The following is an 11,214-nucleotide window of genomic DNA, read 5'->3' as shown; positions in this document are numbered from 1 at the left end:
CTTGCCCTGACATGGATGAAGAGATCATGGCATGTCCTCTCAATCTTGCTCCTGTGTGTGGCAGCGATGGCAACACCTATGCCAACGACTGTACCCTGTGTGTCCACAGGCAGTGAGTATAATTATGTACACAGCTGCTCCGTTCTCAGGACTATAGTGCGTGAATCAGTCTCATGGGAGATGAGATAACCACTTTCGACCTGGCTTCCAAAGTTCGGGGCGTCATTATAGACGGGTGTGACCTAACTGGGGTGATGAGAACCCAAACACACGACAAAACAAATGATTTACCGTCAGGTGAACAGAGAAGACATCACAAACTAAAATGACGCAACACTAAACAAGGACTGATAGGGAAAAGGTAACCTCGCGTCACCAGGGAAAAGGACTGATAGGGAAAAGGTAACCTCGCGTCACCAGGGAAAAGGTACATGTGGGGTGATTACAAATGAGACACAGCCAGGGGCGGACAAGTACTCATCTCCCATACTCGAGTCAAAGTATAGATACTCCTATTCAAATATTACTCAACGACAAGTGAAAGTTCAAGAACTGGCCGTACTTGCTTTCAAAAACACTTTATGTAATCAAAAAGACATGCTTTTAAAGTATCCAGGAATACTGTCCGGGTAGCTCAGTCGGTAGCCATTTGCCTTTGGCCATGGGTTAAATCCTGCCTGGGCACTGCCACCACAGCGCAGGAGTAGCACGGCTTGCAGCACGTTGTGCAGTAAGTAGGCCTACTGGGAGCTGATGGTGGTGCTCCAGGTCATTGTAACATGGATACACTCTCATTGTCTTTGCTGATAAGACAGTAAGGGCTGTATTTTGCGTGTCTTAAGTACCAGGTCTTATTCCCTAACTTGAGTAAACTAAAGACCTGGAGGCGTGATCAATGCTCTTTGGCCACTCAGAATAGCCAAATGGCATTGATCACGCCTCCAGGTCTTTAGTTTACTCAAGTTAGGGAATAAGATCTGGTACTTAAGACACGCAAAATACAGCCCTAAGCCTCTCCTACCTACTTACAGACTGTCACATCATTGTTTGTTCTCCAGGACGACCAGAATGGATATCTTGATTGTCAAAGAGGGGAGCTGCTGACTTGCCAAGATGTGACCATATCACCACCAAGCAAGCCTATCAGATCTAAGGATTCTACTTGACCCGTCTTTCTTGTTTACGTCATGACAAGATTAAACATAATTCAGCAAAAAAAAAGAAAAGAATGACAAGTCGCATATGCCTCCGGTTTGTTGCTCATTTCATTTCATTCATGTATATGCACCTGCATCAGTTGCTTGCTAGCCATACCCGCCTACTTGATCTTATAGGCTTTGTAATGTTGTAGACGAGTGGTTCTCAAACTATTTGATGTCAAGGACCCACAAATTAATATCCATTTGGTCGTGGGCCCCCATGTGAAGGGCTAGAATGGACATTGGGCGGGTAGGGGAGCATGAGGGGTGAATGGTGTGATCAGTGAGGGGGCCACTGTGAGAGCATAGCGGGGTGAGGTGGCTCTCAGGAGGGCACAGGGAGGTTGGGGTGGGTGTAGAGTAGACTGTAGAGGTTAAGAGGGGGGTGGAAGCTCTCCATGGGCTTGGAGAGGGAGTGGTGGTCAGTGCTTACAGTTTACTGGGTCTTGGCACAAGTAGTGGAGGAGTATGGCGGGGATAGGGTTCAGATTGGCTTGCCGCAAAGGTCTTTTCTGAAGCATTTTAACAGTAAGATGGACAGCTCATGACGCTCATGAAGTCTCCCCATAGGATCCATGCAGTGCTGTGTCCCTGCTGCTATCTGACAAGACAAGCATCACTTTCTGCATACAGGTTTTAAACTGGAACAGCCCAGGATCTTCTGCCTGGCTGGGCCACATTGATAAATATCACTGTGGGGTCCTGGCAATAGGCCTATTACTGGTCTTGGAAAATACCAAACAGCCACGGGCCCACGGCAGAGACAGACTCTCCTGTGAGTCAGTCTGACATAGGGACACCACGGGCCACGGGCCCACGGCAGAGACAGACTCCCCTGTGAGTCAGTCTGACATAGGGACATAGGGACAAAGGGACAAAGCTAGGACATAGTGACATAGGGACACCCCGGCAGAGACAGACTCTCCTGTGAGTCAGTCTGACATAGGGACACCCCGTCTGCCTGACAGAGACAGACTCCCCTGTGAGTCAGTCTGACATAGGGACATAGGGACACCCCGGCCCGTCTGCCTGACACACTCTTGCACCATGTGGTGGTTTGAGAACCACCAACACTGGGAACCAACCTTCTTTATTATCTATACGCACCCACAAGGGACAAGGGTATCTTGGGCATACGAGCTACTGTAGCATGACCGAGCATGACCCCCCCCCCAACATTCTCACAACCGAGTTTTATATTTATTTTGTATTGTATTGTATGTATTTAAAGTATCTGACTCACGCAAATAACTATGCTATGATGACATGGTTAACAACAGTCTTTGGGCCTAATGGTGAAAACAGTTTCATTCTCCTGGGTTTCACAACAACATACAACTTGACAGAATTCTTGTTGCAGTCGCAACTCTAATAAGAGAGTGGCTTATTAGCTCTATGTATTACGGAAATCAAAGAATCAACAACACATGATTATTATCTGTGTTCGTTACATACCAATAGTTGTCGCAGCATGTTCTCCAGCCAATCCATCTTCAACCGCTTATCCATAGTCGGGTCGCGGGGGCAACAGCTCCACCAGAGAGCTCCAGACTTCCCTCTCTAGAGCAACATTACTAACTTCCTCCTGGGGAATCCCGTGGTGTTCCAAGGTCAGTGAGTAAATGTAATCCCTCCGACTGCGCCTTGGTCTGCCCCAGGGTCTCCTCCCAGTGAGACATGCATCAAGGAAGTGAAAATTACATAACAGGATGCAGTTTCTGAATATATATAGAGTAAGTGTATATGTAACACCTCTAAATCACTTTTCTAGTAGCCTCATATGACTACACGTAGCAATGATTAACAAAACAGGAGGGAAAAGATTCAACCAAGAAATATGTTTGCAGTGCAGACCTGCATTTTCCAAATGTGCCTTTTATAGCACCACCAGCAGGTCAATTTATGTGAAACCTTTTTGATATTCGTCCAAATATCACGCAAATCGGTGCACATGATAGTCATGTGATCAAGGATTAAGATGGATCCGTCTGATTATATTATGCTACTGTACATTGTGTATTGGCTATTAACTACTGCTATGATCACTCAATACCAAACAATGCAACAAATGTTCCTGACCTGGTGGAGAGGAGCACTTTTACTAGTTTGAAAACACTAAAGAAAAAATATATTCTTCCAATATGCTTAAAAGAAAAAAACAAAACAAAGGTGGAATATGCTTTTGATACTATAGTTACAGTCTATTAGGAATTCAACCCTGTTCATAATGGCTTGCGGCAAACAGAAATGCTCCAGTATAGAGGACATTAAAGACTTGACAAAGCAACGACAACATAATAGAACAAACTTTATTTATAGTTTCTCTACATTCTGTAGAACAGGGGTCTTCAATGACCAAGGACCCCAAAGCTGAGAGTGAGATGAAGCAGGGAGGGACTAGCCTGGCCTGGCCTGACTAAATCACTACGTAGATATTAGTCTGGAACTTCGTTGTGCAAGACTTAGTTCCAAGGGGCGGTTACAAACTAATTCCAACAAAAGTCTCACTTTGAATAGTGGGCTCTGATTGGTCACCCACAACTCTGGGGTGGTCGAAAATCTACCCAGGATTTTTTTCCCTGTGCCAGATTCGTCTGGTTTCCAGGCTATGGAGGGGACCCCCACTACATCTTGTATAAAATTGTGTTACAGATTAAAAATATTCATAGATAGCTTAACCTTTGGCTCTGTACTTTGTCACAATAAAACAAATAAACACAATAAACAACAGGTTTACCAACAACAGCGAGTAGACCGTTGACAGGTGACAACACCACATTCAGGTTCACATAATGTAATGTTCATCTAGAGGTTATCTTCCTGCTCTGGAGATATTTCTGTAAAACAAAGAACCAAAACCAGAATCAAACAGGGCAAACAAATAGACCAAAGTCACCAAACTACAAACCACTCGCTCCAATTTCCATGTTAATATACGTTCCCACAATGCCCAGCAGAGGGCAGCAGCTTGCAGTTCTTAGAAGTTGTACATCTTGTATTGAAGGCCCAAACCGCTGGCCTGACATACTTATTTAGACCAGTGGTTTTCAACCCTTTTCATATCAAGGTCCATCATTTATTCTGCATTTGAGCCACCATTAAATCTCTTTAGAAGAATTGCAACGGGATCATCTGCAATGCAACATCATCTTGTGCATCCAACTGTACCTGCCAGTTCTCATGGTGGTTCTGGCTCTTGCAGTGGTTCAGCTCAGACTCCCGGCCTCCCGTGAAGAAGCGGTTGCACAGTTTACAGAAAAACCCTGTTTTGGGAACCAGAAACTCCATGCCTGCAGGGACAATATGAATGTATAGAACAATATCCAACATGAACTCCATGCCTGTTAGGGACAATATGAATGTATAGAACAATATCCAACATGAACTCCATGCCTGCAGGGACAATATGAATGTATAGAACAATATCCAACATGAACGGAGAAAATCTACCTTTTTAATATACTAGACCTGTACGTGCCCATCGCAGCCAGCCACGGGCCTACTTGGGAACGATGCAACTTGGGGACTTAACCCATTCTGACCTGAGATCAGATTCATACGAGGTTTCCACTTGACACGCACTGGTCTGATTAACCCATTCTGACCTGAGATCAGATTCTAAAAATGTCAGTCGTTCTTCGAATTTTTCAAAAATAGCAGACCTACAAGCTCGTATCGCGCCACTCGGTGGCGCGATATGAGCTTGTAGATCTGCTATTTTTCAATAGCTAAAGCATAACATGATGCCAACACCAAAATGGGTGCCCGGTCAGAATGGGTTAATAATATACCAAGTTGTCATGATAGCACCCGTTTTAACTGTCAGCCGGTGTCCCACATGGAGATCTGTGTATGTGCCTGTGTGTGTGAAGACTGAGTCTGTAACTCGGGTACAATACAATGTATATTTCTTTCCCTTCTCCTTTGGGAAAAAATCCAGTGTTAATTTAAAACTAACTGAAATGGAGTGTACAAATGGACACTCTCAGAGTTACAGCTGATGGCATGGACCGTATCTCACCAACAGCACTGTTCAGGTCAACGAGAGGAGGCTTGTCTTGTGTCTTCTGTTTCTTCTGTATAGGTCCTTCCTCCTTCTCTCCAGGCATCCTGCGCTTTGCTGAAACAAAAAGAATGTTGGGAGTGTCCGGGATTACATGAAACTAAATATTATTGCACGGCAAATTGTGGTAAAGTCTACTAACTGCTTTAAGTTACAATCAAAACATTGTACATTGTTGGCTGATAAATGAACATCAACATCCTAATACAGGGGGGTCAAATTATGACAGGCAATTCAAGTCAAAAAACACTTTGTTTGAAATAGACACTCATGCTTTCCAAGGTGTGATTCTGTGTCATTTAGATGTTGCTATGTGTATACCTAAATATATCTAAATATTGAATCAAGCGACTTAAAAAACTAGGGTGCACACAAAAGCCAGGGTAGACATTAAAATGACCCCAGAAGTGAAAATATCGCTTTATTTATTTTTTATTTTAAACTGTAAAAACTTGCTTTTACGGATTAGTTTGTCATTAGTTAGTTTTTATTGATAAGCATTATCTGTAAAAACTTGCTTTTACGGATTAGTTTGTCATTAGTTAGTTTTTATTGATAAGCACTTTCGGTCAATTCTTGTAGTTTTTAAATGTTCTTTATAAATAGTGAGTTGATCATTCAACCCACCAGAGACGGAGACTGCTTTCTTCTCTTTGACCCTTTGTCCTCGGTTCTCCTGCTCTCCTCCTGCTGTGGGCTCCACACCAGAGGAGCACACCTCCAAATGGGGGCTGGTGGAACCCTCAGGTGATCCTCCTGCTGTGGGCTCCACACCAGAGGAGCACACCTCCAAATGGGGGCTGGTGGAACCCTCAGGTGATCCTCCTGCTGTGGGCTCCACACCAGAGGAGCACACCTCCAAATGGGGGCTGGTGGAACCCTCAGGTGATCCTCCTGCTGTGGGCTCCACACCAGAGGAGCACACCTCCAAATGGGGGCTGGTGGAACCCTCAGGTGATCCTCCTGCTGTGGGCTCCACACCAGAGGAGCACACCTCCAAACGGGGGCTGGTGGAACCCTCAGGTGATCCTCCTGCTGTGGGCTCCACACCAGAGGAGCACACCTCCAAATGGGGGCTGGTGGAACCCTCAGGTGATCCTCCTGCTGTGGGCTCCACACCAGAGGAGCACACCTCCACATGGGGGCTGGTGGAACCCTCAGGTGATCCTCCTGCTGTGGGCTCCACACCAGAGGAGCACACCTCCAAATGGGGGCTGGTGGAACCCTCAGGTGATCCTCCTGCTGTGGGCTCCACACCAGAGGAGCACACCTCCACATGGGGGCTGGTGGAACCCTCAGGTGATCCGGCTGTCCCCGCTGGAGCAGATGCAGCGAGGGAATCCTCTGCCAGGGTGGAGTCCATATTGGCTGTAGTTGAAGACATCAAAATGCATTAGGATTTTTCAGCTGATTTTGTATTTCGGTATTAAACTACAGTAACATTCCCAGTTTAAATAAACGTGTCCCTTCATATTAAAGCAGGTTGTAGATGTGCTGGAACAGAGGGAGCAGTGCTACCTGCTACAGTCTGAGGCACAGCTGTGTCCAGCTGGTCAGAGGAGCACATGGCCTGAGGGACAGGAGAGTGTGGGTGCTCAGTGGTGACGACCGGGCCCATGGCCTGGGGGACAGGAGAGTGTGGGTGCTCAGTGGTGACGACCGGGCCCAACGCGGATTCCACACATGCAGGATTTTCAGAGGCGGTCGCAGCAGTTTCATAATTGTCTGGAGCAGCTGTTGCCAGGGTGACTGTCCCGGGTGAGCCCTAAGAAGTACACGGGAAACACGTTAAAAACTGTTAAAACAAAAAAGCACCGGGGTTGAAAAGTTAGCCGAAGCTAAATCACAAATGGAATTACCTGCGGTGTGTCTTCAGACTCCGACTCGCGTTGTTCTTCTGTGCTCTTCTCCTCCGCCGCCGCCCCCGAAGTATCCATGGCAACCACAGCGGGCGGAGGAGGGGGGGAACCGGAGAGGTCGCACACGTCTCCCGTGGTCTCTGTGGAACCGGAGAGGTCGCACACGTCTCCCGTGGTCTCCTCTACCATGGCTGTGGTATCCGTGGCCACGACAGCGGGCGGAGGAGCAGCGGTGACGTCGTGGACGTCTCCCACCTCGTCCACGGTCACAAAGTCTGTCATGTCAAACTGGAAGTCTTGGAACGGGTCCTCCTCTGACTCCACCTGAGGATGATGCAACAGCAGTGTGCCGTTTGACAGCAGCACATTCTGATTTAGTTTTAGTCACAGCCTTCAATATATTTAGAAAATAATCAAAATCCTGAAAAATGGAGTTAGCTAGTTTCTGCCGGACAGCGACTTATATACCAAGTTAAGACATGTTTTAACAAAAGCTTTAGCAGTAGAAAAGTAGAAAATGCAAAATGATGTCCAAAGTGATTTTGGGCAGACTTATTGAGTGCTTCAGTGCCTTATTTGCGTAGCATCTTTTGAAGTGGCCAGATAAATTGTTTTTATTCATATTATATTGTCCTCTACTGTGCACGTTAAGACTCCCCTTTGCAACGATATCAAATACCTTGGGACGTTCAAGACAAGCAGGCTTGCATGAAGAAACCTCTCCACCAGCAGCAGAGCTAGACGACTTGGTCTCCTTTGGTCCAGAGTTCATCTTGTCCTCTTGAGGCTGCATGGCGAGGGACTTCACGGCGAGGGACTTCATGGCGAGGGACTTCATGGCCGCCTCCGGGTTGCAGACCCGTGTGGGAGCAGTGGTGGAAAGCTCCTCTCCAACCTCAACGTCCTGCTGGTCTTTTTTACTCAATTCTTTCCCAGCGACTTCATCCTTGCTGCCGATCTTCTCATCTTTCAGCTTGTCCTCCTTCATCTTCTTCCACAGTGAAGCAGTGTGTTTTAGTCCCTTCATCTTCTTCCACAGTGAAGCAGTGTGTTTTAGTCCCTTCATCTTCTTCCACAGTGAAGCAGTGTGTTTTAGTCCCTTCATCTTCTTCCACAGTGAAGCAGTGTGTTTTAGTCCCTTCATCTTCTTCCACAGTGAAGCAGTGTGTTTTAGTCCCTTCATCTTCTTCCACAGTGAAGCAGTGTGTTTTAGTCCCTTCATCTTCTTCCACAGTGAAGCAGTGTGTTTTAGTCCCTTCATCTTCTTCCACAGTGAAGCAGTGTGTTTTAGTCCCTTCATCTTCTTCCACAGTGAAGCAGTGTGTTTTAGTCCCTTCATCTTCTTCCACAGTGAAGCAGTGTGTTTTAGTCCCTTCATCTTCTTCCACAGTGAAGCAGTGTGTTTTAGTCCCTTCATCTTCTTCCACAGTGAAGCAGTGTGTTTTAGTCCCTTCATCTTCTTCCACAGTGAAGCAGTGTGTTTTAGTCCCTTCATCTTCTTCCACAGTGAAGCAGTGTGTTTTAGTCCCTTCATCTTCTTCCACAGTGAAGCAGTGTGTTTTAGTCCCTTCATCTTCTTCCACAGTGAAGCAGTGTGTTTTAGTCCCTTCATCTTCTTCCACAGTGAAGCAGTGTGTTTTAGTCCCTTCATCTTCTTCCACAGTGAAGCAGTGTGTTTTAGTCCCTTCATCTTCTTCCACAGTGAAGCAGTGTGTTTTAGTCCCTTCAGGTGTTCGCATTTAAAATTATTATTTTTAAGGTATTTGACTGAGCACTTACAGAGAGAACAGTAGTAGTGGTGGTGATTTTGGGTTTTGTATTTTGGGTGTTGTACAATACAGTCGTCTTCGCTGAAGATCTCAATGTTTTTGTCTTTCTCTCTCTTCTTCCCAAGGTGCAGGTTCAGGCTTAGCAGCTGGTTGTGTTTTTTTCCATTCACGTGGGCGTCTACACATTTAGTGTCTCTGCTGTTCACCGTGCTTTCACAGAGTGTACAGAAGAAGTCTATGGCCGTGCCGTCGTAACAAAGGTCCACAAGATAGTCATACTTTCCATTCTGTTGAGTGTAGTGCTCCTTGTCACCTGCAGGGGCCACCGCGTGGCGGTCTTTGTCATGGACCGGTGACTGCTAGGAACAGAAAACAAGGACATGTCAAGCTGGACAGTTAAGAATAACTGTTATCTAGATCCAGGGTTCCTAAACATTTCAGGCCGCATATCATTACAGGTGAAAGGTTTCCCACAAATAATTGATATTTGCATGACACGAGACAAGTATACAATAACGATTAAGTGGATAATCGATGATTAGATAGATAGACTAGAAAACATATCGTTCTTCTCAATTATTCAATTAATATATACACAAGTTATCGATAGAGAATTCACTAAGAGGGGGGCACGGTGGCGCAGTCGGTAGCGCTGCCGTCTCACAGCTAGAAGTTCCCGGGTTCGATTCACGCTGGGGACGCTGGGGGCGTGTGCTCTCCTCCACGTCATCAGTGCCCATACCTTAGGTGGGGTTGGAAAAAGTGCCTTTTTGTGTGGAGTTTGCATGTTCTCCACGTGTCCCCTAGGGTAGGTACTAGGTAGGTACCCTCACATGTTCTCCACGTGTCCCCTAGGGTAGGTACTAGGTAGGTACCCTCACATGTTCTCCACGTGTCCCCTAGGGTAGGTACTAGGTAGGTACCCTCACATGTTCTCCACGTGTCCCCTAGGGTAGGTACTAGGTAGGTACCCTCACATGTTCTCCACGTGTCCCCTAGGGTAGGTACTAGGTAGGTACCCTCACATGTTCTCCACGTGTCCCCTAGGGTAGGTACTAGGTAGGTACCCTCACATGTTCTCCACGTGTCCCCTAGGGTAGGTACTAGGTAGGTACCCTCACATGTTCTCCACGTGTCCCCTAGGGTAGGTACTAGGTAGGTACCCTCACATGTTCTCCACGTGTCCCCTAGGGTAGGTACTAGGTAGGTACCCTCACATGTTCTCCACGTGTCCCCTAGGGTAGGTACTAGGTAGGTACCCTCACATGTTCTCCACGTGTCCCCTAGGGTAGGTACTAGGTAGGTACCCTCACATGTTCTCCACGTGTCCCCTAGGGTAGGTACTAGGTAGGTACCCTCACATGTTCTCCACGTGTCCCCTAGGGTAGGTACTAGGTAGGTACCCTCACATGTTCTCCACGTGTCCCCTAGGGTAGGTACTAGGTAGGTACCCTCACATGTTCTCCACGTGTCCCCTAGGGTAGGTACTAGGTAGGTACCCTCACAAAAAACCTGCAGTAATCCTAGTCTCTATACTGCCTCCCCCTGGCCAGCTGGGGCGCCTGACGGAGGGGAAAGGAACTGGTTGGAATAACGTGTAGAAACCCAGGATTACATTAGATAATTGACACTGGGTGAAAAAATACGGTTACAAAATCGTGGGATAAAATATAGTGGAAAAAATAATATATATATGCCAAGAATATAATAGATCGTTGCAGCCCTACACCCTAAGATAAGAGTGCTATTTTTGGGGCTCCGAGACCTCTCCAACCTTAATATCTTCATCCTTGCGGCTGCTCTTCTCATCGGCGTCGTCTCGCAGCTCGCCCTCCTTCAGCTTCTTGGCGTCAAAGTCTAATGCGCTTTTGTGTGCATTTGAACGCAGGTGATGTTGTTTACGATAAGACGATATGTTGCAGAGTTTACAGTGATACGTTTGCTGTCCTTTAACATTACGGACACTTTTCTCAAAACCCTTTTCTGCCGACGGTTGTAAACCGTGTCTTCTTTCCTTCAGGCGTTCATCTTTAGCCTCATCATCTTCGCCGCTGATCTTTGCATCACCGCCTGAAATTCGCCTGCAATTATCTTTGTTCTTCTCTCCTGGGGCAGATCTTTTCTTCTCTCCTGGGGCAGATGTTGGAGTAGAGGCAGATCGTGGAGTTAAGTCCTCCTTAAGTCCAGCTGTGGCCACTGCGTGGTTGTCCTTGTCATCGACAGCTGACACCTAGGAGCAGAAAACAACATAGCAGCTGACCTGTATGACATGCAGTAGAGTCAACAGTACAATATTTCTATATGAAATGTAGGCATTTAAGTGA

The 11,214-nt window shown here is 46.6% G+C and overlaps 1 protein-coding gene across 1 annotated transcript; it reads right to left on the bottom strand.

Annotated features, from left to right (window-relative positions):
* Nucleotides 1-3,900: 3,900 nt before the first annotated feature.
* Nucleotides 3,901-8,811, bottom strand: LOC308312507 (uncharacterized protein; the record flags this gene model as incomplete). Its single annotated transcript, XM_080759116.1, has 7 exons — nucleotides 3,901-4,036; nucleotides 4,368-4,489; nucleotides 5,221-5,319; nucleotides 5,890-6,630; nucleotides 6,781-7,027; nucleotides 7,122-7,445; nucleotides 7,801-8,811. The coding sequence occupies 7 exons, from the start codon at nucleotides 8,809-8,811 to the stop codon at nucleotides 4,001-4,003; spliced, it is 2,580 nt and encodes an 859-aa protein (XP_080615242.1). The 3' UTR covers nucleotides 3,901-4,000.
* Nucleotides 8,812-11,214: the final 2,403 nt, after the last annotated feature.

This window comes from Protomyctophum bolini, assembly GCF_963924005.1.
Source record: "Protomyctophum bolini genome assembly, chromosome: 3".
Classification (NCBI taxonomy): domain Eukaryota; kingdom Metazoa; phylum Chordata; class Actinopteri; order Myctophiformes; family Myctophidae; genus Protomyctophum; species Protomyctophum bolini.
Note: the sequence above shows the minus strand (reverse complement) of the source record. Positions and strands in the feature narration are given on the sequence as shown.